Here is a 26573-nt window from a genome sequence, read left to right as displayed (position 1 = left end):
TATTAAGTGAATAAAGCAGCTATATGTCAATATTACGGTATGAATTTCTCCCTCTTTCTCTCATATTGGTGCTGCCTCTAGTGGAGGAATTACAGGTGGTTTTCTTGTTTTTTTCTTTGTGTTTTCTGTACTTTTGTTTGAATTTTGTTAATATTTATTTATTTTTGAGAGACAGAGGCAAAGCGTGAGTGGGTGAGGGGTGAAGAGAGAGGGAGACACAGAATCTGAAGCAGGCTCCAGGCTCTGAGCCATCAGCACAGAGCCCGATGCAGGGCTCCAACTCACGAGCCGTGAGATCATGACCTGAGCTGAAGTCACGCGCTCAACCGATTGACCCACCCAGGCGCCCCATGTGCTTTCCGTATTTTCTAAAATCTCTACAGTATACTTGTGTTACCTTTTTAAAGAAAAATTAGAAAATCACATTTATTTTGACAAAGTATGGACTAAGCATAGGTTTGACTTAAATTCTATGGTTTACTCATGTCAAGATCACACACATTGACCAACAGACCATTCCCGATCAAGCTTAACGAACTTGTGAAAAACTTAACTGTTCTGATCATCTTTTACATATTTTTTCTTAATACCTTTTTTTCCTTTTTTTATTAAAAAATTGTTTTAAGTTTATCTATTTTTGAGAGAGAGACAGAGCGCGAGCAGAGGAGGAGCAGAGAGAGAGGGAGACACAGAATCTGAGCTGTCAGCACAGAGCCCAACGCGGGGCTCGGATGCACAAACTTTGAGATCATGACCTGAAGCCAAAGTCTGACTCTTAACCAACAGAGCCACCCAGGCGCCCCATGCCCCCCCCCCTTTTTTTTTCAGGAATAATTTTAGATTTACAGAAAAGCTGCAAAGATAGTACAGAGTTCCCCTATACCACGAACGCAGTTTCCCCCGCCAACGTCTTAACTACCCACAGTACATCCGTCACAACCACGAAACCCACATGGGCCCAATGCTATCAACTAAACTTCAGACTCTCTGAGGATTTCCCCATTTTTTCCATTAATGTCCTCTCTCTGTTCCAGGATACCTTCCGTGGTCCCACACGCTCAGCACTGAGTTGTCACGGCTCTCCAGGCTTCTGTGGTGTATGGATCCTACATGACTTCTGTGACCAGAAAAAAAAAAAAAAAAAAAGGGGACGGTGGTGATGGCGGCGATCACGATCACTATCTAGGAATTCCTCTCTGTTTCTCTTGGGGGCGGGGGAGGCAGATAATCCGGCTTTTTCTGTCTCGGGTCCCAGGACCAAAAGGGGAAAGGCACGCTGCGCGGTACCGATGGGATGCGCAGAGGCCGGGGCTCCTGGGCCCCTGCCCCCCGCCCCCTGCCGCTGTGCCCCCGGTCCCGACGCGGGGAGCTGCGGGGAGCTGCGGGGGCTCCCGGGGGCAGGCGAGCCCCGAGCCCGAGGCTCCCCTTGCCGGTTGGGCGAGCCCGCGGGCGACACCCGGGTCAGCTGTTCCACCACCCTACGCGGCCGCCCCGCCCCTGCCCGGGTCTTATAAGCCTCTCCCTCCGTCTCCCGACGGCCGCACTGCCCGCTGCCCTCCCGGCCAGGCGCCCCCTACAGCATGATCTGGAACACCAATCTGCGCTGGCGGCTGCCGGTCACCTGCCTGCTCCTGCAGGTGGCCCTGGTGGTCCTCTTCGGCGTGTTCGTGCGCTACGACCTCGATGCCGACCCCCACTGGATCGGCAGTCAGGGGGATGAGAACACCACCAGCGACATGGAGAACGAATTCTACTACCGCTACCCGAGTAAGTCCGGCCACCCCGCAGGCCCCGCAGAGGCGGACGGGCAGGTCCCCCACCCTGCTCAGAGCGCTGCCTGCCGCACCTGTGCAGCCTGCTGCTCGGGAACGGGGGGGGGGGGGGGGTCCTAGAGGAGGAGAAGCTGCCCGCAGCCCGCTGGCGGCCCTCCCCACGCGGCACCTGCCAGCCCCTGGAGGGCACGCTTGACAAACGGCCACATGTGCACCAACTCTTCCCTGTGTTGAAGCGATAGGGAAAGCTCGCCAGGGTGAGCTCACTCCAGGTGCCATCAGAGGCCTCCAACCTCCCCATCAGAGAGCCTTACTTGTCCTTGAAAGACCCAAGTCCCATCTCAGTCACCAACCAGGGGGTGACCCTGGCTCCCTTGTCCAGCTGTGCCCGTACTGGCCACTTAAGGAGGCAGGTCCGATGTCAAGGGCTGCAGGGATGGCTCACTGACTTGCCAGTCCTGCTGTGGGGAGAAGCATTTGGGACCCAGGCACCTAACCCTCATCTGGCCTGGAAGGGAAGAAAAACAGCCCTCATTCTCTGGTATCTGCAGTGCCGGGGTTAAGAGCATGCCCTTGGAATCACCAGACCTCACTCCTCTCATGGTTCTGCCATTAACCAGGGGGATAAGCCTTAGGAAAACATCAGCCTCCCTGAAACTCTGTCACATCTGTCCAGCCACATCTGTCCAGCAGGGGATAATAATAGCACCTCGCGTGCAGGCATGGGGTGAAGCTGGGGTGAGACAGGGCACAGGAAGTTCCGGCACAGTGCTGGGCTGGGCATGGAACCCGCACTTCCTAATGAGGCAGTTACTGGAGGTGGACAAAACACAGATGCCCTAGGACTCAGGAGCTGGAAGAACTGGTCCAAGGTCACTCAGGTTGGCCCAACCTCCAGACCCCTCAGCCCGAGGCTCTTCCCATGCCCTTGCGTTTTCTGATTTTGGACACCATCTACCAGCAGCCAATGACAATCATCCCAACGGTTGGTGGGCACAGAGTCATGGACTGTTAGTTTCCGCGGGGACCGTAAAGCTCACGCGCAACAGCCACCTAGGCCGGCTGGCGTTCCCTCCATGGCTTGAAAACCCTCAGCGATGGGAGTCTTTGCCTCCAGAAATAACATTTCACTTAGCTCCAAATAAATAACTGCATACATGGAGGATGACAGCCTGCACGAAAAAAGACAAGGGTGGGGGGCGGGGGTGCCAACTCAGTGGGAGCCGGCCATATTAAATGGCTGCCAGAAAGCGAATGCCGTCACAGGTTACATTAATAGAAATACGGCGCTTAGCAGAAGGGAGGTTATGGAAGAGGAGTGTGCCCTGTGCTGGTCGAAACCACAGCCTCTACTGGGCTCCACTCAGAGTTGTATTTTAAGAGACCATGACAGCTGTGGCCTTAGAATTAAGACTCCAAATCCACTCTTCACTGCCCACCTTTACTCTCCTTGGACAGATCTGGCAAACGGAGAGGCAGGACAGCTTGAGATCCTCCTTTGCCTGTTCTCCTTCACTCTGGCTCTTGCTTATCTCTCGGCCATAACCAGCCCTTCAGCAAAGCACAGGGGACAAGTTCTCCCATGGGCATTCATAGGTCCTTGAGGGGTCCAGACAGTGGAAGGTCTCAAAGCCCTAAAATAGGAGCTACAGAGCCTCCCCAGAGAGGGTTGCGGTCCTCACATCTCCCCAGCTCCTATCCCCACTCCATCCACACCCACCTTCCATGCCCCACCGTCATCAATTCACCCAACAACCATTTATCCATAGGGTGGCCACGTAATTTGTCAACTAGTGACACTTTTGAGAGTGAGGGAGTGGAGAGGTTGCGCTCATAGTAATTCACCAGACCAGAGACGTAAACCACAACCGTCCCAACAGACCAAGACTCAAGGCCGTTGTGGATGAACAAGTTGCACGTCCTTGCTTTCTGACCCCGAAGGGCTCCCAGACTCATGGAGGGCACCCCAGTGCCTTGTCCTCAGTGCTGTCAGGCTCTCTGGGCAGAAGAGATCTGAGACAGCTTCCTGGAAGGTGGTGGGATGGTGAGGAGGGGTGAGGCAGGGCAGGTACGCCAGGAGCAGATGAGTGGTGCAGAGTGGCCCAGCGGTAGGGTTTGTGAAAGGGTAGGAGGGAAGCTGCTAAGGGGGATGAGACAGCCCCAGCCACCAAGGAGGGCTTGAGTTCTCCTGCTAGTTCCCCTTGGCCATCAACAGGAAGTGACAGAGAGGAGAGGAGTAGAGGGAGAGACGGCCGACCTCCGGACTCCAGTCACAACAGCTCAAGCCACCAGATGTACATTCTCTCCTTTGACCTGCCCCCCCCCCCCAACCCTGCCAGGAAGGCGCTGTTGGGACTCCCATGTTATAGACAAGGAGACTAAGGCCAGAGAGGGGGTGACTAGGAAACCAGAGGGCCAGGGCAGGAGCCCTGGACATCCAGGCCCGTGCTCCTGGACCACTCCCCTTCCTTCAGGTTCACCTTTCCCTTTTCCCCCTGCCCCGCCCTTCTCAGGTCCACTGGGTCATGGTGGCTGTGGTTCGGAGTTAGAGGGCACGTGGCCTCCTGGTTCAGGTGGGACCCCAGTGTGGCAGTTCCCAGGGGCAGAGGATGAGGGCACACCCTCGTGGTACCTTCTGGGTTGTTGGCTCCAAGCTGTCAACATAATGGGCCTCATTCAGGCCCAGGGGATTAGCGGAGCCTGCTGGGCATCTCGGGTTTCCAGTGGAGTCCAGATCCAGCCGGCTCGGGCCGGGGCTCAGGAGGGCCCGAGGGCTGCTCCCCACACACAGGCCCCTCGGCAGGCAGCAGGCACAGAGCCAGCTGGAGACTTGCCCCAGCAGTGCCCTCGGAGGCCGAACACGAAACTTCCCCGCGGGCTGGTGCTCTGGAGCCCGAGAGGCCGTCGGCAGGGTCGGGGGAGGTTAGCCCCCCCGGAGCCATCAGAGCCTGGGTTCCTGAAGCGTCCCGGGAAGACTGAAGGGGGAGCAGGACACATGTTCAGAGATTTGGCCAAGGAATAATTTCAACTATTAGAGCATTTAAATTCCTCTGTTCTCTCCCCACTTACGAGTGCTTTTCACACGCTCTGTCGGGCAGGGCATTTCTGTCCCTCTTGTGGTGCAGGGAGTGGACGGTAGACATTTGCCCAACACTCTCGGGGTGGCGTCCGTGACCCAGGCAGGGACCAGCTGAGCCCTCCCACCAGCAGCCCAGCTGCTTTCCCCGGGGCCTCTGCCCCATTGCCAGGAAACCGTGCAGTGACGGGGTGGTTCTGTGGTCGGCTCTGAGGTGTCAGAGAGGTGGGCACGGAGACTTGGGCAAGTGAGGGACTGGCCAGGAGGTCTCAAAGAAAAGTCTGGGCTAGACTGGCCTACAGTGAGTGGGAAAAGGGCGGCCCCAGGTTGCACCAGGCGGGGCACCACCCTTTCTGTGCTGGTGCAGCAGAGCGGAAGAAGCCGCTGAGGCCCAGGGCGAGGGGAACTCTGGCCTCAGATTTCAGAGATTTCAGGGACTAGGCCAGCTTCTCAGGGGGAGGGGGGCGGGACCCATCCTGGGGGTGAGGGAGAGTGAGCTAGGAGCGGGGTGGAGAAGGGGGGAGTGGGGTACTGCTGCCCCCTTGTGGCAGCTCTTGTGGCTGGCACGCCCGCTGGAGTCTTCCGCTGAGAGACCAGACTCTGGGCCAGCAAGACTGCTTGCGTCACCCCGTGCTGGGGAAAGAGGGGGGAAGGGCGGGTACCTCTCCAACTTCCACTGTCCCACAGCAAGTTGCCAACTCAGTGCAAAACACCTGGACAATCTTGAAGGAGACAAAGGGAAATTGTAGCTGATGTTACCCGTCAGTTGCTAAAGAGCCAGGCCTGTGCCCAGGATTGGACGAAGTCATTAAATGTGCACCGTAAACCTCTGGGGTGAACACCACCTGAGCCCCTGTATTACCCTCCCCCCCCCCATTTTACAGAAAAAGAAACTGCAGATCGGAGGGATTATGTCCTTCCTGAAGGTCACACGATTGGGACTTTCAAACCATTACTGGTAAAAGCGTTTTAGGAACTAGCACCAAAGTTTATGAAACGTAAACTATTCAACTGTTTTATGTCTGGATTCTAAATTAGGACAAGTTTGGGAGATAAAGAGAAAGGGAGCAAGAGAATGAATGGGGAGGTGCCCAAAGAGAGAAGGTGGCATCCGTGTGCCTGAGGTGGGGGGAGAAGAAAGAGACACCAAGAAAGAGAAGGTCAAAGAGAGAGGTTGGGACACCGGAGGAGTCACAGAGGACAGAGAACTGGCGAGAGGGGGCAGGCAGGGATGATGCACGGAGAAGGGGAGGGCCTCAGGGAGAACGAAGGCAGCCCCGAAACTGCAGTACCCCCCAGGAGGGCCCCCCCATACCCCACCCCCTGTCCCTGCCCACAGGGTTCCTTTCTGCCACCAAACTGCCTCTTCTGAAAAGGCCCCCACCCTCTGTGACGCTGCCTCTTCCCAGGGATTCCTCCCACCACCCCCGCCAGCGCCTTCCCTGTCCCGTCTGCTAGCCTCAAAGGCAGGCCAGTTCTCAGCTTCTGTCTCCCCCTCATCGTGCCCACATTCTGACTCACATCTCCATCTGCGGGCCTGCCCAGTCTCACATCCCCGCTCCACCCCGCACAGCGAGGCTCCCTTCCTCCCACCTGCCCTGTCGACCCTCACGATCCACCACCGCCCCCCCCCCCCACATCCCCGTGGTCATCTTCAACTCCAAGGACACCAGACCCAGCCCCTCCCTCCCACTCCACAACTGCCTCCGATCCCCTGTGTCTTCCAGCAGAAGCCCTGCCCTCCTGCCAGCTCCCCTCCCCGGCTGCTGCTGGAACTGAGGTCTGCGAGTGTCCCCTCCCTCTTTCACACCTCTCCTCCAGTCTGCCACCCATCCGTTCTCCCCAAGAATAACCATAATGCCACGTATGGCGCTTCACGCGCATTAGCTCAGATTCCCCCACGACAGTTGGAAACGTGATAAACCATGAAATGCGATAATACACGCAATCAGCTGCACACATCGTGAAACCGACAACCAAGCTGCTGTTTGTTCGCGCAAATTCGCACAGGTCTCCAGGCAGGAGCTCAGAGCGCCATGCTGGGGTGAGACCCACAGCTCTCTTACATCAGCTTGCACGCCCCCTGCCCCGGGCCTGCGGCGGCGTGCAGGGCCTCCTCCCTCAGCCGCTAGCCAAGGGGGCTGTGGCCATGGCCTGGGCCACAGGAAGGCCTGCGGGGGGGGAGCTCCCCAGACACGGTCAGAGGTACTGGGGACCAGCAGAGTGAACAAAACCTACCGGGAGGTTTACAGTCGAGTGGGCTAGACAAACACACCGTTCTGCAAACTGTAATAAGAACCAGAAAGGAAAGAAGAGGGAGAGAACCCACTTCAAACCGGGTGGTCTGGAAAGCCTCTGTGATGAGGCAACATTTCGTTGAGATCTGCAGGAAGAGATTCTGGCCTTTTTGTGGGAACAGCATCCCAGGGGGAGGGAAGGACACAGGCAGAGACCCCGGAATAGGACTGAGGAACACGGAGGCAGGTGCAGCTGACGCGTGGGGGGAAGGGGGAGGAACGAGGAAGGAATGAAGGGGGCAGGCCAGTGGGGCCTGCAGGTCCCCCCCACCGCCTTTTTTTTAAACGATTTACTTGGGAATAATTTCAATTTATAAAAAGTTGCTAAAACAGAAACAGCACAAAGAACACTGTATACTTTTAACTTCGATTCAGCTCCCTGCTCCTTCTCTCCCTCTCTGCCCAGAGACGCAAACACATACACTCTTTTCTTCTCCGAATCTTCTGAGGGTGGGTCAGACACATCATGGCCCTGTCACCCTAAAGATTCCGGGATGTCTCCCGAGAATGGGGGTATTCTCTGCAACCACAGTAATCAATTTCATAAATGTACATTGCGCAATACCTTCATATTCAGTTTCTATCGAATTTTATCAATCTAATTTTCTAATTAGTCTCTAACTTAGTCAATAACAACCTCTCTAGCTCTCCTCCCACTCGCCCCCCCCCCACTGCCTGCCCCCCCGCCCCCGCCAGGCAAATCCAGGATCCAGTCCTGAGTTAGGTATTGAATGCAGTAGACCTATTTCTCTTTATCCTTTTTTAACCTGGAACATTCCTGCGGCCTTTCTTTGTCTTTTATGACGTTGATATTGCTCAGGACTCCAGCCCACCCCCGTTTCTAACAGAATGTTACTCATTTTCTGTTTGTCTGATGCTTCCTCACGAGTAGAATGGGATTATGCCTTCTGGGCTGGAATACCATACCGGTGATGTGTCTCCTTCAGGGTGTCACATCTGAAGGCGTGTGCTATCCATCTGTCCCTTATTGGCGATGTTAATTTTGATCATTCAGTGAAGACCTTGCCCCGTTTCTCCACTTCGTAATTACTGGGTTTTGTTTGGTTGGTTTTTTTCTTTTCTACCTTGTAACTTGTAAGCAGTCCATGGGGAGACTCTTGAAGACAATGCAAATGTTCTGCTCTTCATCAGAATTTCTCCCTGGATTTAGCACCCACTGATGGAATCTTTACTGTGAAAATCACGATTTTCCGACTTCAGCACTCATTCTACATTTAACCGTCTGGCCCTCGGCGTTCTGGTACAAGCAAGAGCCCTCCTCACGATCTCATTTACTTCCGACTTTGAGTTACTGTTTTTGTCATGGTTTTAATTCATTCCAGTACCTAATTATTTTGATGCTCAAACTGCCCGATTTGGCCACCAGGAACCCTTCAGTCTGGCTTCTCTTGTGTCCTGTGACACCTATAATTCCTTTTAGCGTCTTATTTTTTGTGACTATCTTTGCTTCCCTTCTGTCCTTTTCTGGCAATCTAGAATCAGGCAACGTTAGCCCTGGAAGGACAGTTAAGATCATTCTAATCCATCCTTTGGTTTTATGGAGGAAACTGAGGCTGAAGGGAAGTGGCTTGTCAGGACCACACTGCGAGCTGATGAAAGAGTTGGTTCAGAACTCAGAATTAGCCTATGCCTAAGTAACAATAAATAATGACACTTGTCCATCTTGAGCACCTATTATGGGACCGACACTGTTAGGTGCTTTACATACATATCCTCATTTAATCTCTGCAGCATTTGTGACTAAGCATTCCAGAAGGTGCTGAGACCCAAGTGTGTTACCTGACTCTCCAGAGTCATCTGTCTACCAGATGGAGGAAACGGGTCCAAATTCAGGTGTCAGTGATTCAGGAAAGGGTACTTGCTGGAGGTGGAGGTGGGATGTGACCTTCACGGGAGTGATCAACTCATGTGCTTCACCAGTCAAGATGAGACTAACTTCTCCGTACTAAAGTGATGCAGTTGAGGGGGCAGAGCGCAGAAAGTCTGGGTTCTGGACCCTAGATTCTACGTGTAATCCACAGCCTGGCCCCCATTTCAAATGCCCAGCTGCCCACCTCCACCCAGGGTGCGGATGGAAAAAGGAAGCTGCCATCTCCTGAGGGGACACCCAGGCCTTCCTTGGCCTTAGAACGAGTGGTCTCAAGTGGGAGGCTCACCCTGGTTTCCCCCCAGCCCAGCCCCCTCCAGAGGTTCTTAGGACAAGACGGGGGTGGGGGGGGGTGGGGTTAGCGGCTGTTCTATGCACAGGAAAGTCATTCATTACTGCCCCTGGCCCCAGGATCCGGATGCAGACATGGAAGGAGGGGGCTTGGAAGGCTACTGGGTGGCCAGTGGCCCGGAAGACACAGGTTCTGCGCGGGGCTTTGCTGGCCCAGACCCAGGGCTAGGGCGGGCTAAGCGACCGAGCCCCCCGGCTGCACTCTCCCCGCAGGCTTCCAGGACGTGCACGTGATGATCTTCGTGGGCTTCGGCTTCCTCATGACCTTCCTGCAGCGCTACGGTTACAGCTCGGTGGGCTTCAATTTCCTGCTGGCGGCCTTTGGCATCCAGTGGGCGCTGCTCATGCAGGGCTGGTTCCACTCCTACAAAGAAGGCTACATCCGCTTGGGCGTGGAGAAGTGAGCGCGGGGCGGGCCCGGAGGGCAAGGGGCGGGGCCGGGGCGGGCTCTGCAGGGATGGGGGCGGGCCCCGGGGACGAGGGGCGGGGCCCTGGGAAAGGGGGGGGCGGGCCCGGAGGCGGGGCCCGGGGTGAGGGGCTGGCCCGGGGGCGGGGATCACAGGGCGAGAGGGCGGGTATGCAAAAGAACATTCGTCAGCCCGCGGGAAGGCCAAATCCACAGAAAGGGTTCAGAGGCAAATGGCCATAAAACCACGTTTAACGTGCAAGCCCCTGCTGTCACATATAGGGCACCGACCGGGGATCATAGGCCAGGTGTCTGAAACTTAAAACATGCCAAATACTTGCAAGATGATTAATTCACTGAAGCCAGTTAATGAATCCACGACTTTAGAGAAACTGGAAAAATAGTTGACTAGATAGAACATGGTCGGAGCCAAGAAATTAGTCTTTTGTATAAAATCTTCGACAAGAAAGTCTCACTCCCAAAGCCGTAGATCCAAAGTATGAAAACACCTGTAATATATTTCATTGGCCACCACAGCCAAAGAGCTATGGCTGAATGAAAAACAAAAGTATACAACTTTTTAAAAATCTCCAAAGGGAATTATTATGAACTTCGTGAGTTGGCAAGTTTTGGGCGCACCAGTGATTGGGTGAGTTGGTGAGTTGACAAATTGAGGGTTGGCCAATTGGCTTTCAGGGGATTGATTTTCAGCAACTGAGCTGGAGCCCATTTTTGGTGCTCAGGACCGGATGCTCATGTTGTCCCTAGACCCTCCTCCTGGCTCCTGTGCCTACTTGAAGAGTCCCACCTGTCACTCTAGGGTCATGGCTCCCCTACAGGCTCTGCCCAAAACTCCGTGGGCCCTCCGAAGAGGTGACATCCGAACTTCCATCTCCCGGCAGCTGGAGGCCCAACGTCAGATGGGTCTTCTGGCTGCAGTCGTGGGAACGTCGGCAAATAACTCGGCCTCTCTAAGCCTCCATGTTTCATCTATATGATGTGGCTAATAACGGTACCTGTGTGGCACAGGAGGACATATGCTGTACCAGGCAGCTATTTCTGTGCCTGGCACTTAGTAACTGTCATGATTCATTCAGCCGGGCCCTATGTGAGGCCCTGGGGACACAGCCGTGAACAAGGCTCGTAGTGAAGCAGACGCTCCGATGAACATCCTCTGTCTTGGGAGGGACCTGACCTGGAATGCGGCCCCCATCCCACTCCCTGGCCCTACAGTCAGCTGGCCTCTTACTTCTCACCTCCTGATGCTCACACACACACACACACACACCTGAGCGAGGGGCAGGGGCACTTCCTCTGGCTGCGAATGGCTTGCGGGTCTAGCCTCTACTGTCCCTACCCCCACCCCTACTAACAACTCTCCTGACTCTGCCTCACACTCCAGGACAGCTTGGCCGCTGGCCCGGCCCCGGAAGGCCTGGGTTGGGAGGCACGTGGATGGAACCAGGGTCTCCTTGGGCCACACGACATCTACCTGGCTGTCTGCTTCTCCATCAGCCTTCTGCTGACCGGCTAGGCTTTCAGGGTCCAGACTTCAGAAGGACCTAGGTGCTCCTCTGCTTCTGTTCTCTCTGTTGGCCTTCCTGCCCCCTCCATCCAGCCCCCAGCTCCCTACGGCCTGCAGGAAGCCCTCTCTCTCTTCCCTGGACACAGATCCTCTCTCTCGGGTAAGGACATGAGAGCTCAAACCCAAGCAGAGCCCTGGTAACTAACAGAAGAGGTGTGTTTAGAGTGAGATCTAAGAGTCTGGAGACAGAGACCACACGTGAGTGGAGGAATCAAGGAAGGCTTCCTGAAAGAGGAGGCAGTCAGAAGAGGTTCTGGAAGGGCAGGTAGAGCACGGAGGGCAGGGCGCGGCTCCAAATATGCAGCATGTTCAACAACAGCCGCCAGATGACTTGGGTGCCTTGACCACAAAGTTGCCTGCAAGGAGGGGGTGCTGAGATGGGGTCACGAAGGAAGGGCATGGCCTCTGGCACGTGCCGTTGCCTTGCTGGACCCTTCATCTGTTATTTTTTTTTTTTTTCATTCTTAGAGTACCTTTAGGATGTTATGTGCCCTTGCGACATCATGAAACGGAGGCTCAGCAAGGTTAAGCCACAAGTCCAAATCCATAGATGACCAAAGTCCAGATTCAAACCCGGGGCTTGGAGCGCAGCTTTTTGCTGCTGCCTCAGCCCCTCCCCTGACCCATCTCCCCACAGCCTCATCAATGCGGACTTCTGCGTGGGCTCTGTCTGTGTGGCCTTTGGGGCGGTTCTGGGCAAAGTCAGCCCTGTCCAGCTACTCATCATGACCCTCTTCCAAGTGACCCTCTTCTCAGTGAATGAGTTTATCCTCCTCAGCCTGCTAGAGGTGAGCAGGGATCAGAACGGGGGTGGAGATGGAAGGGCCACTTGGGGTGACAGCAGGGAAATAGAGAAAGGGAGGGCGGGGGAGATATGCCAGCTGGGTTCGGTTCAATGTTGGCAAGTCACTTAACCTTCTGAATGTCAGTTTCCTCGTCTCTAAAGTGAGAGTAATGATATTTACTGGGCAGAGCAGGGGCCCCTCATGTTGGTTGTCTCCCTCCTTTCTCTTTCCTGCATTTTGGAAAGAGTGGGTGTTCCTGAACACAGTCTTTTTTTTTTTAACACTTATTTGAGAGAGAGAGAGAGAGAGAGAGAACAGCATGAGCTGACACTGCAGAGCGTGATCCAGGGCTCAGTCCCACGAACTGCGAGATCATGACCTGAGCCAAAATCAAGAATCAGATATTTAACCGACTGAGCCACCCAGGCACCCCCCTGAACATACTCTTACACACACACACACACACACACACACACACACCCCACATTCACAGACTGGTCTCCCAAGAAAAGGACACAGTGTATTGAGGGCTACACATATGTAAGGAAGGAGCCTTAGGGAATATCCAAGGTGGACGTGTATCGCTGCTTAGGTTGTGCACTGCATGACTCTAGAAGTGACAGTCACATGGATTCTGGCAGGAATCATGCCCCTTAAAGTTGGCCAATTCAATGAACCAAGTAAGGGGTACCTTAGACCTCTGACTCTAGCTCAGATACTTCTTGGTACCTTTGCAGGGGTGAAGGTCATTCAGAGACTTCATCCATTTCTTAGCCCCCAACTCCTCTACATTTGGACTCTGCCTGGAACACCCCCACCCCTGAAAAGGGGTAGAGTTTTTTTGCTTTTGTTTTTTTACATTACACGACATCCATTCATTTTGTCATTTTCTTCAGCCACCAGACTGACCCAGGCCGCCATATCTCTACCTCTTAAACTCACCTCCTTATCTTCATCCTTGCCCCACTCACTGCCACAGGCCAATCCCCACCAGCAGCCATGGAGACCTGTTAGTAATGCGTATGAGACCAATTCCCCTGATTAAAACCCTCCAGTAGCTTTTAAAATTTCACTTCAAATAAAATCCACATTTGTTATAAAGCCCTACATGTTCTGCCCCCAGCCTCTCTCTCCAAGCTTCTAACCTACTCTCTCCCCATCTTTCTGTGCTTTGGCCATACCCCCTTCTGTTCCTCAACACAACAAGCTTGGTTCAACCTCAGGGCCTTTGCTCTTGCCTGGAATGCTCATCCCCCAGTCATTTTCATCACTGAGGTCTCAGCTGGAATATCACCTCTTCAGAGAGGCCCTCCCAGATTCTCCCCCCTACACAGTGTTGCCCTCTAGCTTACCCCCCTACCCCACCCCTAGTCACTGTGTCTCACGTTGACCTGGTTTATTTTCTTCATAACATTTCTCCTTCTCTGATAAACCTTATCTGTCTGGACCATCCGTGTCCCCAGCACCTAGTTCAATGCCTAATAAGTGCTCAACAAATATTTACCAAGTAAATACCAAGACTCCGAGTCTGACTGCCTGTCAGGCAATGCTCCGGGCACTCTCACTCAGACCCCGAGGAGCTCACAATCTAGTGAGGGAACCAGGAAGTACACAGTTACCATGCAGTGTGATGAGAAGTGAGGTCAAGGGCTTGGTGACACGAAGGAGGGTGCCTGAGCCAGCATGGCAGGTCAGGGAGGCTTCCTGGAGGAAGAGACGTCAAAGCTAGAAGTCAAGGAGGAAACAACCAGGCAAAGGGGTGAGGCAGGGGAAACAGTGCAAAGGCCTTGAGGGAGGCCCACAGTGAGCGGTCTCTGGTGGCTCCATCTGGAGGAAGGAGGGTGTGCTGGGGGAGGACTTGGGGGGGTAATGGTGGAGGAAGGGGGGCAGGACACAGATCATCAAGGCTCCTGGAGATGGTGTTGAAGAGTCACGAGGGCAACTTTGTCATGACGGCAGTGGGGAGCTATGGAGAGTTTCAGATGGGGGAGTGGCACGGCCAGACACATGTAATAGAAATGCCACTTTGGCTCTGGTGAGGACAATGGCTGGGAGCAGGGAGCCCTGTTAAGAGGCTGCCCGAGTCGCCCTGGTAAGAGATAATGGGACTGGGGCTGGGGGTAGTACCAAGAGAAGGAAGTGATTCAACAGATAGAAAGGAGGGGAATACACAGGCCTTAGGGACTGGGGGTGGTGGGAGGCGTGAGAAAGAAAGAAGCAAGGCTAGGCGAGGGGTGGGCACTGGGGCCAATGGGCATGATCTGAAACAGTGAGAATCCACAGTCTTGGGCATGAGTCGAGAGACCCTCAAAAATCCCCCCAATCTGCTACAGAAATTCGGTGTGTGGTTTTTTGTTTTTTTGAGAGAGAGGAGAGAGAGGGGGTGGGGAGAGAGGGAGAGGGGGAGAGAGAGAGAGAGAGAGAGAGAGAGAGAGAGGGGGAGGGGGAGGGGGAGGGGGAGGGGGAGGGGGAGGGGAGGGGGAGGGGGGGAGGGGGAGGGGGAGGGGGAGGGGGAGGGGGAGGGAGAGGGAGAGGGAGAGGGAGAGGGAGAGGGAGAGGGAGAGGGAGAGGGAGAGGGAGAGGGAGAGGGAGAGGGAGAGGGAGAGGGAGAGAATCCCAACCAGGCTGTCAGCACAGAGCCTCACTCAGGGCTTGATCTCACGAACCGGGAGATGGTGACCGGAGCTAAAATCAACAGTCGGACGCTTAACAGCCTGAGCCCCCCAGGCTCCCGCTACAGAAATTCTTTTAATGCCTGACAGTCTTCAGCCTGTCTCTGTGCCAAGTTAAAATACAACAATCACATGTCAGGAGTACTTGCCCTTGACTGAGCCCTGCTCTGAATACTTTACGTGGCTTATCTCAATCCTCAACTCTGAGAAAGGCACAATTATTACCCCCACTTTACAGACGAGAAAGCTGAGACTCAGAGAGGTCATGAGGGCTCATCCCAGGTCCCCGGGTGCTGGGAGAGGCACCCACCAGGCCGGGAACCAGGAAATCCTGGCCTGTCAACAACCCCACCACTAAGCTCTGTGACCTTGGACCATACACTTACCTCTCTGGCTGCATTTCCCCATCTAAGTGAAGGCAGAAGTCTGTGATTCTGATTGGAATTTCCCCCCAACATGGGTTCTGAGTGGGGAGGAAGAGGAGGCTGGAGAGAGGGGAGGGGGGCACGCGGAGAAAGGCTAAGTCCACGAAGCACCTGTTGAGTGCCAGGCGCTCACCGGGCGCTTTACACAAGTTGTCTGATTCAACCCTCGAGACGGCCCTGCTAAGTCACCGCCCTCTCCCCCACTTTGTAAATGAGGAGCTTCAGACCTAGAGAAATCCAGAGGCACGGAGTGGGGGAGGGCAGGAAGGGACAGAAGAGGAAGAAACCTCCCTACGTGCTCTGACTGTGGGAGACAGGAGACAGGAGGGTGGGGATGGGGTGGGTGGTGGAAGGTCAGCTGGGAGGTCACAGGCAGGATGCTGGCAGTCTAGATCGAGTGGTGCTGGGCCAGGAGTGGAAAGACCTATGGAGAGGGTAGGGCCCAGGGGGAAGGGAAGGGCTCCCAGGAATGAAGATAAGGCAGAAGCTAGTGACCAGCTAGGTGGCAAACTAGGGGGGTGCCCTAGGTTCTAGGTCTGCTTCACCTCTTCCCGCTGGGTGACTGGTCAAGGTCCTCTCCAAGGCTGGGTTGCCCGATCTGGGCACAGTCCCGTCTGCCGGGTGAGGATACTCTGGCATTTTGCTGACGGGCTCACAGCCTGGGTTCGGGGATCCCTGCTTTCTCCTCTTCCAAACTGATTGGTCTGTGGGGGGCCCCGGGCTCCCATCTTACAGCTTGTGGAATCAGAGACAGATGGACCTGTGTGTGTGTGTGTGTGTGTGTGTGTGTGTGTGTGTGTGTGTGTGTTTGGTGGGGAAGGAAAGTGCTCACAGGCGGGAGGGAGAGACAGTATCAGAGCCTCACCGATCCCTGTACCCCAGGTGAAGGATGCAGGGGGCTCTATGACCATCCACACATTTGGCGCCTACTTTGGGCTCACGGTGACCTGGATCCTCTATCGACCCAGCCTACATCAGAGCAAGGAGAGGCAGAGCTCTGTGTACCACTCGGACCTCTTCGCCATGATTGGTGAGGGCTGCTATAAGGACTGAGGGCCACCATGATGGGTGAAGGTGGCCATGATGGATAAGGGCCATCATGATGACTGAGGGCTGCCATGATGGGTGAGGACCACCATGAGGAGTGAGAACCACCATAATGGGTGAGGGTCTCCATGAGGAGTTCAGGTTCCCGTAACTATGCCTGATCTCCATGTGGTCTGGAGGGTGGTAGCCAGTTCCCTCTGGGGAAAGGGCAGAGGGGGTTGCCTGTAGACATCTCCAGGATCCCAGATGATGGTCCCTTTTTCCCACGGGGCTGGAAGAAGTTGGTCACTCATCCTGTTTTCCCTAGGATGCCCTAAGGCAGACAAAGTGGAACTGGTGACTCCATCCCCTGGGTCAGAGCAAAGTGTGAATTCCTACTTCCTGTGTCCATTCATTCCAGAGAACACATATCAATCACCCACTCTGGTCTCCTAAAACCCAGCCCTGCCTTCAAGGGATTATTACCAGATCATTACCAGATAATCTCCCAACAGTGGGGGGAAAGATTCTCCCTCATGGTGCTGTGGGAGCAAGGTGGGAGGCATTTAGCCCAGTTACGGGGTCAGGCTACACTTTCTGGAGCAGAACCAGGAAGTAAGGAAGGCAGGGAGGATGTCATAGGAAGAGCCCCCAGCATGAGTAGGCTGTAGGGTGGGAAGCTGCTGGGGCACGGGAGTCATCTGAGGTCTCTGGAACTAAAAAGGGCAGGAGGTCTGCCTAAGTTCTGTTGGGCCCATCTAACACCTCTTCTCCCGGGCCCACCGGCCCTGTCTGGTCTGGCTAGGCACCCTCTTCCTGTGGATGTACTGGCCCAGCTTCAACTCAGCTGTGTCCAAACACGGAGACGCCCAGCACCGAGCTGCCATCAACACCTACTGCTCCTTGGCAGCCTGCGTGCTCACCTCGGTGGCACTGTCCAGCGCCTTGCACAAGAAGGGCAAGCTGGACATGGTGAGCCGGGGGGGGCGGGGAGCGTGGGGAGCCCGGGGAGGGGGGAGGTGCGGCTCTGACCGCCCGTGCCCGGTGGGCACTGATCACCACACCCTTCCAACAACTCCTTGAGGCACACAGCATCAGGATTATCACACCCACTCTGCAGAGGAAGAAACTGAGGCTCGGGGACAAATGATTTGTACGGATTACATAGCTGGGTGTTGGCATAGCCCAGAACCAGATTCTCAGAGACGGTTGATCTCTGAGCAGCTCCTCCTCCTCACTCTCCTCCCCCGCAGCCTGGGGTGCTGACAGCCGTTCTGGGCTGAGCACCCCATCAGACCTGCCCCGTAGGGTTGCCAGGGTGGCTCAGTCGGTTAAGCGTCCGACTTCGGCTCAGGTCACGATCTCGCAGTCCGTGAGTTCGAGCCCCGCGTTGGGCTCTGTGCTGATGGCTCGGAGCCTGTTTCAGATTCTGTGTCTCCGTCTCTCTGACCCTCCCCCGTTCATGCTCTGTCTCTCTCTGTCTCAAAAATAAACATTAAAAAAAAAAAAAAAGAGTCAGATGCTTAACCGACTGAGCTACCCAGGAGCCTGAGCCTTCTTGAAGCAACCTCCACCTCCATCATCCCATACGCTCAGAAAGGAAACCCCTTTGATGCTTGTCCACACCCCTGGGAGGTTGGTGGGGGGATATGGTTTCCCAGTGTCCTTCCTGTCGCTTCCCTGGGACAGATTGTTCTGTCATTAGTGGGGAGGGGCCAAAGCCCATAGATGGTGGTAGATTCTTCTATAAAAAGAAGACCACCTCTCTATCTCATAGTCTGACGCTAGCTTCTTGACACGGGTACATGTGTGCTGGGACACTGCCATGGCCCCTGGGTACACTGGACAGCCACCACACAGAGAGGTAGGGACTCACACGTCAGAGGGAAGAGAATCAGACACAGGGATGTGGGCACAGCTGTGTGCTCCCAACACCCCCACGCAGGCAAGGGCACGGAATGAGGTCAAGGTCAGGGGCTCTGGCTCCACACAGACCCGGATCGACTTACCTTTCTGCCTCCTGCTAGCCGTGTGGTCTTTAACAAGCCACATCACCTCCCTGCACCTCAACTCCCTCCTCTGCACAAGCGTCAAAAGATAACTGTCCTTACCTCCCGGGCTCGTTGTAGAGACGGACTGAAATCATCCCCGCAGCCGGCAACGCGGTACCCGGTGTGGGTAGGCCTGGAGCCGTCGTAGGCCCACGGGCTCTGGCTCGGGGGTTTGCGCACCAACAGGCCTGATGTCGGCGTACGTCACGGGGAGACCATCAGACATGCAAACCTGCGCACACAGGTTCACAGGGGACATGCAGACACGCCAGTAGGCCTCACCGGCAGGGACACATGATTTGTGCCCACGCACAGTGCCCAGGCTGCTGGCGCAGAGAACACAGGCGCTAGGCCCGGGGCCCTCTGCAGGCTCCTGGCTGGCTGAGACGCACTGTGAGTCACCCTTGCCTCCCGGAGCCAGAGCGTGGGGGTGCGGGCTCCGGGAGAGGACTGAGCTCTGGCCCTCCCTACCCAGGTGCACATCCAGAACGCCACGCTGGCGGGAGGGGTGGCCGTGGGCACCGCTGCCGAAATGATGCTCATGCCGTACGGCTCCCTCATCGTCGGCTTCGTCTGCGGCATCGTCTCCACCCTGGGCTTTGTGTACCTGACGGTGAGGGCCCCCCACCAGGGGGGCAGAGGGCTGGGGAACCCCGGGGTCCGTGTTTCTAACTGGCAGGGGTGGGGAGGTCTGGGGGCTGGAGGGTGCTGGGTCTCTGGGGATTTGGGGCCTCTGGAATCCTGGCCTCCCCACACCGCTGCCACGGCTAAGGGCCCGAGCAACACCCTTCTCACCTCTCCAGCCGTTCCTGGAGTCACAGCTGCGGATCCAGGACACGTGTGGCATTCACAACCTGCACGGCCTCCCGGGCATCATAGGCGCCATCGTGGGTGCAGTGACAGCATCTTGCGCCAGTGCTAAGGTGTATGGAATAAAAGGGTAAGTATGGAGGAGGTGCAGGGAGCCCGGGCTCCCTCCTTCCTTCTCCATTCCTCCTTCCTGCTGTTCTGGGGTCCAACGCTGTGTCTCTACCCCTAGCCTCCCCTAATCTGAACGACCGTCTATGGGCCTCTCTCCCGAACCTCTGTCCTTCCTCAGGAGTCTTAGAGACCATCTGATCTGTCCAGTGCACACGGGGAGGCTCAGGCCAGGGTTTACCGAGCCTTGGTGCCCATTCACATTTGTGGGGCGACAGCAAGTGCTTCCTTGGCCTCTCTGTGGAGCCCTGACCTGCTCTCTGTCTCCACTCGAGGCTTGCCAGTTTCTTTGGCTTTGATGGTTTCAAGACTTCCTGGGACTCAAGCATGCAGGGCAAGTTTCAGGCTGCTGGTCTCTTCGTGTCCCTGGCCATAGCCCTGGTGGGCGGCATCATCGTGGGTGAGTGGGAGCGTCTGGGCCAGAGAAGGTGGGGCCGCTGCGGGTGGGGGACCCACCGGCACGTACCAGAGGTCAGCCCGGAGGACCCAGGAATCCTGTGTGCTTGTGGCTGTGGGATTGGGTTGGGTTGGGGGTGGGGGGGAGTTTCCCATCTGTGGGAAAGGGCTGGGTAGGCAGAGAGGAAGTGGTTCCTGACCTCCTGTAACCCCTAACTTTCTTTAGGGGTCATTTTGAAGTTGCCATTCTGGGGACAACCTGCTGACGAGAACTGCTTTGAGGATTCAGTCTACTGGGAGGTGAGTTCCAGGAACTTGTTCTCCTACCCAAAGGGGGTTCTGCCCTTCTCCACAGACCCTACTCACGTCAGCTGGGCTGGGTCCTGAGGAGCCGGAAGCTGAAGGTGAGGGACAGAGCCCCGCGTCACCTTACTCCTCCAACGGGAGACTGTGTCTCCTGGGGCGGGGGCGGGCTGAAGGCTTTATTCTAGAGCAGTAATTCCTAAAGTATGGCCCCCTGTGCTCCCCAGAGGCAGCAGCACCTGGGAACTTGTTAGGAATACAAATTTCTTGAATCGTACCCAGTCCTCCTGAATCCAAAATTCAGGGGTGAGGCTCAGCACTGTGTTTCAACAAGCCCTCCCCGTGATTCTGATGAAACGCACACCCGCCTCTGAGAACCACGACCCTTCTGTGTGCATTGGAATCACCCGGGGAGCTTTAAAGGTTCTCCAAGCCCCACGAGGCTCCGAGTTCATTGGTTTGGGGGTAGGGCCTGGACATTAGGAGTTTTTGTGTTTTTGTTTTTTTTAAACTTCCCCAGGTGAATACAATATATAACCCGGGTTAAGAACCACTATGTGTGGTCCACTTCAGTCTCCATAAGATCCACCTGGAGACCTTGTAAAAATGCAGCTTCCCAGGCACCTGCCCAGGACTGTAATTCAGGAGGGCCTATGCGTGTAATTCAGGAGGGCCTATTCAGGAGGGCCTCAACTTTCCAGCTGAGTCTGGTCCAGAAACTGAGTTCTGTGACATTCCAGTATCAGTACAGAGACCCAACTGGAGAAACGGTGTTCTACAAGCTGAAAGTATTAGGATGTCACAGGGCTCCATTTCTTTAAAAAGATGCCGCGATTTGGGTTTTCAGTGACTTCAGGGAGGCCTCCCTCCCGACCAATCATTGTTGAAGGCAATTACCTTCGTTAGATGGTGGAGGATGGCAGCCACCCACACTTCCCCTCATGACAGGGGGCAGGACCTAACCTGTGTCTGTGGCCCCTGTGACAGGGGCCTGCCCATCACCGCCTTTCATGTGGCTCTGTATTTTTATTTTATTTTTAAAATGGTTATTTATTTTCTTTGAGATGGGGGAGAGAGAGAGGGAGGGGGGAGGGCAGATAGAGAGGGGGAGACAGAGAATCCCAAGTGGGCTCTACCCTGCCAAACCCACAGTGAGATCAAACCCACAAACCGTGAGATCATGGCCTGAGCTGAAATCAAGAGTCAGATGCTTAACCGTCTGAGCCACCCTGGTGCCCCTTGGCTCTGTATTTTTAACCACACCAGAAGTTTTCTGGGTAATTTCAACTGATATCCATTATAAGCCAATTTCATGTACATAGCTAATAATGCTTTTGAATTCATTCTCTTTAAATTATTTTTTAATTATAAAATGAATAGAAGCCCATTAAAGGAAATCTGGAAATAGAGAAAAATAGAAAGAAATCCTATCACCCTAATTCAAGTACTGTTAATGTTTTGGGCATATTTCCCTCCAGTCTTTTTTTTTTTTTTTTAATCCTCGCAGATTTTTTAATGTTTATTTATTTTTGAGAGAGAAAGAGAGACAGTGTGTGTGTGAGCAGGGGAGGGGCAGAGAGAGAGGGAGACACAGAATCTGAAGCAGGCTCCAGGCTCCGAGCTGTCAGCACAGAGCCTGATGTGGGGCTCAAACTCACGGGCCATGAGATCATGACCTGAGCCTAAGTCGGATGCTTAACCGACTGAGCCACCCAGGTGCCCCAATTTTTTTTTACACAGTGGAGATTATATGCCCAATTTGAGATCCTGCTCATTCTTTTTATAAGAAGTATTCTGTTATTACATTCTTAATAAACTTCCTTTTTTTAGCAGCATAATTATTTTCATCCCATTTTTAAAGTCAGAATTTAAACTATTTTAGACACCACAATTAGAAATCACACAGATTTAACGCCAATGAAATAAACTAAAAGATGTTATCAATTCCCACATATAGAAGTTCACTCTTGGTTCTGTTTTGATCTTTACAATGTATTCTAAGTTCACACCTTCTCTCTGCTGTATACCTTTCAGCAGTGCTCCGTTTTGAGGACTGTAATTCTGTGTCAGTGGAAGTAAGCCACCATCAGGCCGTCCCCTCAGCCCCTGGCCTCTGGATGGTTTACCTAGGAGATGAGGTGGCTTTCCAGAGGATGAGGGGACACAGCTGTTCCCCAGGACCTTAGATGAGGCAATCTTTTTTAAGTTTATTTATTTATTCTGAGAGAGACAGAGACAGCGGGAGTGGGGGAAGGGCAGAGAGCGAGGAAGACAGAGAATCCCAAGCAGGCTCCGTGCTGCTAGTGCAGAGCCCGATGCAGGGCTTGAATCTATGCAACCGTGAGATCATGCCCTGAGCCAAAATCGAGAGTTGGACGCTCAACCAACGGAGCCACCCAGGCACCCCAGATGAGGCAATCTTTGAGATCAAAGCTAAGCCTTGAAGCCGAGGCAACGCTGATCCACCCCACTCCCACTCCACCTACCAATCCATTTCTGCTCCCCCCTCCCCCCCCACACACATCTCACCTCACCCCCCTTTTGGACCTGTCTGCTATTCAGGGAGCTTGCCATGCTGCCTCTCCCTGGCACATTACTCCTGCTCATCTATCAAAAGTGGGTTCAGCACAACCAGAATCCCCCACCCCTGACTGGGCTATCAGCCTCTCATGTGCATTTGCAGCTCATATTGTCACTGTGCCTGTCACTTGAACGCCTTCCCATTGCTCTGGTGGGGCAAGGACTCTGTCTCATGCTTGCAGTGCCCCAGCGCCCTGGACAGTGGCTAGCCTGAAATAGGGGGCAGGACACCTGTGTGAAGGACTGCCCTGCTCCCTGGCATGCAATCTGCACAGTGATCACAAGGTGGCGCCCGCCACACACCATACGCTGCTCCTGACTTGCCCAGGCTGTGCTAGTTCTACCAGGGACACCTGCCTGGCCTAGGGCAGGGCCCTTGGAACTGCCCTCCTGTCTCTGCAGATGCCTGAGGAGCTGAAGAGCACTGTCTTACATCCTGAGGACTCCACCCTCAAGCCCGCGGAACCTTAAACTCCCAGGGCAGGTGAGAAGCAGGTGAGAGCATGGGCAGGGTCTCCCGGTAGGTGCCCAGCTCTGGGAACTGGGTGACACCAGCAAAGGGGCAAAAAGAGAGCATCAAGAAATGTGGATGTGAGCTTCCACCCCTCCTGCCTGGATTGGAGCGGGCATGTGAGGGTTGGTGGCACTCAGACTCCTTGCAAGCTGGACAGGCACGGAGATATATGGAAGGCACTCTGAACTGGAAGGAATATATAGCAGGTGACCTGGGTGCACACTTGGCTTTGCTGCTTACTGGCTGTGACTTTGAGGATCTCTTCACCCAGAGCCAGAGCCTCAATTTCCTCATTTATAAAAGCAGGACTGACGGGCCTGGCTCTACTCAGCCGACCACCTCGGGCTATTTCTACCTTCCTTCTCTGTCTCCTCTCTTCTTCCCATCAGCTCACAGTCTCCTTGCCCCCGTGTGGAATGCACCAAGCCCTTCCTCGTGCCTTTTGCATCTAACCCTCCACAGAGAGCTCTACCCGACAGGTGCAACTACTTCCCTCTTTTCCAATAAATGAGAAAATTAAGGCTCAGAAAAGTTCAGGTTCTCCAAGGCCACAGAGTGCAAGTGGAGAAACTGGGGTCTTAGCAAGTCATTACCCCTGTGCTCATTAGCGCTCTTGGATCCCCTTGGAGCCCAGAGCTTGGAAAGAGCTGCGTCTGGGGCACAAGGCTGAGTGATGTGACCACTTGCCTCTAATGCCCACCCTGTCGGGAAAAGGCACAGGTGCCCAAGGGGCTACGGCAGGACCCCACAGTGGCCCGCTGCTCTTGGCTGTCTCCCTGCAGGCTCCACAGACTGCCCCGGCCCTCCCAAAAGAGCGGTGCTGACCAAGCTGAGAACACAGGAGCAAGGCAAGCAGCACCCCACCTGCTGGCCCGGCCCAGGGCGCCCTCCACTTCTTTCTCCTTCACCCCAGGAGGCCTGCCTGAAAATGGAGATGGGAGAGCTATAGACAAAGTGGGCATCCAAGCCAGGTTCTGGCTGCAGGAGGCCTGCCTCCAGGGGGTCTTGGTGGCCACATCCTGAGAACAGCAGGCAGGAGTGGGGCCGGCAGCCGGGAGTGGGCGCGAGCCATCCTAGGAGACAACTTAGCCGCCAGCCCGACTTCTGGGGTCTTCCGCTCCCTGCCTGCCCCTCCGCCAGCACCTCCCTTGCTTCCTGGGCCGCCCAGACCTCTCTGTGCCATGCAGATGGCAGCCTCCGTGAATAAATGTTCCTGGTGTTCTTTGTAGAATGGGTGTGAATGCTCCAAACGGGGCCAGTTTGAAGGACAAAAGGACCCCAAAGACCTGGCCTCCCGCCCCTGTCCTGACCCTCCATACCAAGCTGCCACCCACAATGCAAGGGAAATCATCCTGGGCTGAAGAGGAAGAATCCGGGGTGCTGGAGGCTGCTCCCGCTTGGGGCCCCCTGCCAGGCTCAGCTCTGGGGCTGGGGTCTTTCCCCAAGGCCCGTCCTTAGTTTACATCAACCACCCCAGAAACTCACCGACCATGAAAACTGCCATGCCCACCGTGCCCTCCGTGTGACCCTGCTCCGTTTCAAGGGCACTCAGGCAGGGTGGGAGAATAAGGGAGGAGGGCTCCCCCTACCCCAACCCTTTCCTCTTGCTCCCTGCCAAGCCAGCCTAGACTCCACAGTTTGGATCTCACCACTTCTTGTGGCCAGCCACCACCCTGGGCTGAGTAACACACACTTCCCACCCTTAGGGGCCTCACAGTCTAGCTGAGGACCGACCTGACACCCGGGGTCCACCCTGAACTCTTGACAGCCATTCCATGGCCAGGTGGCCTCCCAGAGCGGGTGACCTGAGCAGGGTTTTGGAGGCCGAATAGGAGTTTACCGGAAGGATGGCACGGGTTCAGCCTGGGCAGAGACCCAGAGATCAACATAGCGAGGTGTGGTGTGGCTAAAAGAGATGTGAGGCAGAGAGTAAGCAGCAGAATCCAGATCCTTTGTGGAGCAAAGACTCCAGGGAGGAAGGGGTGAGGGGAGAGGGAGGAGAAGGTCTCTCCTGCCTCCAAATCCGCCCTCCCCGCCCCCCTCACAATTCACACATACATACACACTCAGGCCTTCATTCTCCGTGCCAGAGGAGGTGGGGGGGCGGGGGGGAGGCGAAGGAGGGGAGGAGGGAGCTGAAATGCAACCTATTCATGTTCCCGCGATGTAACACCCCTCATTTTCCATGCTGGGTAAAGACAAAAACCCTTTACAACCTGTTTCTGGAACTTGTCAGCAGCTGCCAAGAGGAGCATGTTAATTAAACGTCGGCAAAGATGGAAGCTGGAGGCCCCGGCTCTAATTGGACAGTTTGCTTCACCGGATTGAAAAACATTGTGACAAAGGAGGAGGTGCGCGGCGGCGCGGCAGGGGTGCGGCGTGGCGAGGAGGGGAGCGGCGGCTTTGATTTGCGCGGAGCCCGGCCGCAGCCGCCCGCCCCCGGCCGCGCCGCCCAGCCCAGCGGCACGCCCACCAGCGCCTGGGAGGGGCGAGGGCCGGGGAGACCCTCCCAAAGCCTGCCCCGAGGGTCCCGCGGGCGGTCCGCGAACGGCGTGACTCCCCACCGAGCACCAGGCTTTGAGGCTCTGGGGCGGGCCCCTTCCCGCCCCCCCCCCCCGCCGCCCCTTTACCTGACCTGGGTCCCGGGGACCGTGCGGCAAGGGCATTGAGGGCAGGGGTCGGAGGTCGCTTCAGGCCTGTGGAGGCTGCCCAGGACGCCCCTGCCCAGGCTCCAGAGAGGGAGACACCTGTGTCTACGCCCCCTCGTTGCCCAAACTAGCTCTGTGTCACGTGATCAGGACGCGGTCTTATAAAAAGGTTGGCGACTGACTCCGAGGCTTGTCCTAGAACCAACCCCCCACCCCCGGCCCTGCACTGCAGACCCTGGCGTTTCCAGCAGGGCTGTGGGGGTTCCCAGAGACCGTTGCCCCGTCTGTGTTTGCAACCCTAGGTTTCCCTCGGTCTTGACTCACAAATGATAACAGCAGCCATGCATTGATGCTAATTGTGTGCCCAGAGCCAGGCTGGGTGCCTCGTGTGTTCTCTGTTATTTATCCTACCAGCCACCCTGAGAGAAAGCTTGGATCACACCCATCTCGCAGGTGGCGAGACTGAGGCCCCAGAGAGTCTAGGTAACCCTTCCAAGGTCACAAGAGTTATTCAGTGTGGTGCTAGGATGAGACTGGGGCCCAGGTCCCTCTGATTCCAATATCTCAACCTGGGCTCCCATGTTCCCCGCCCTCCAGCTCCCGGTGCAGCCAGATGAAGGTCTTGGGGACAGTCAGAGCAAAGAGTGGGGTTCCTAAGGGGAGGAAACACTTCTCGGGGCCTCCAGGCTGAGGGCCCTGAAGTATGGGGGTGCAGCAGGCTGGGAGGTCACTTGTGGGGGTAGCCCTAGGCGTATTCCCCACCCACACAGGCCTCACTCGCACCCCCTGGGGTACAGGTGGTTAGCTAGCAATCACAGAG

The 26573-nt window shown here is 55.4% G+C and overlaps 1 protein-coding gene across 2 annotated transcripts; it reads left to right on the top strand.

The window, feature by feature from the left end:
- Window positions 1-1060: 1060 nt before the first annotated feature.
- Window positions 1061-24318, top strand: RHCG (Rh family C glycoprotein). Of its 2 annotated transcripts, none has more exons than XM_047086674.1 (11): window positions 1061-1767; window positions 9598-9784; window positions 12013-12163; window positions 16140-16287; window positions 17089-17255; window positions 18810-18947; window positions 19138-19274; window positions 19588-19712; window positions 19935-20008; window positions 22994-23075; window positions 23888-24318. In XM_047086674.1, the coding sequence occupies exons 1-10, from the start codon at window positions 1581-1583 to the stop codon at window positions 23060-23062; spliced, it is 1383 nt and encodes a 460-aa protein (XP_046942630.1). In that variant the 5' UTR covers window positions 1061-1580; the 3' UTR covers window positions 23063-23075; window positions 23888-24318. The 2 variants fall into 2 exon arrangements, with proteins under 2 accessions (XP_046942630.1, XP_046942629.1); XM_047086673.1 differs by having other exon boundaries at window positions 1062-1767; window positions 22994-23086.
- The last annotated feature ends 2255 nt before the right edge of the window (window positions 24319-26573 follow it).

Source organism: Lynx rufus, unplaced genomic scaffold (genome assembly GCF_022079265.1).
Source record: "Lynx rufus isolate CCGP_SWC_20201006 ecotype Redwood Valley unplaced genomic scaffold, mLynRuf1.p SCAF_21, whole genome shotgun sequence".
NCBI classification, from domain to species: Eukaryota; Metazoa; Chordata; class Mammalia; order Carnivora; family Felidae; genus Lynx; species Lynx rufus.
Note: the sequence above shows the minus strand (reverse complement) of the source record. Positions and strands in the feature narration are given on the sequence as shown.

Bases quoted from the DNA above. Each gene is read 5' to 3' on its own strand.
- RHCG (XM_047086674.1), top strand. From the start codon at position 1,581: ATGATCTGGAACACCAATCTGCGCTGGCGGCTGCCGGTCACCTGCCTG. The intron at 16,288-17,088 runs GTGAGGGCTGCT...TGGTCTGGCTAG, and splicing joins GGACCTCTTCGCCATGATTG to GCACCCTCTTCCTGTGGATG. The intron at 17,256-18,809 runs GTGAGCCGGGGG...CTCCCTACCCAG, and splicing joins AGAAGGGCAAGCTGGACATG to GTGCACATCCAGAACGCCAC.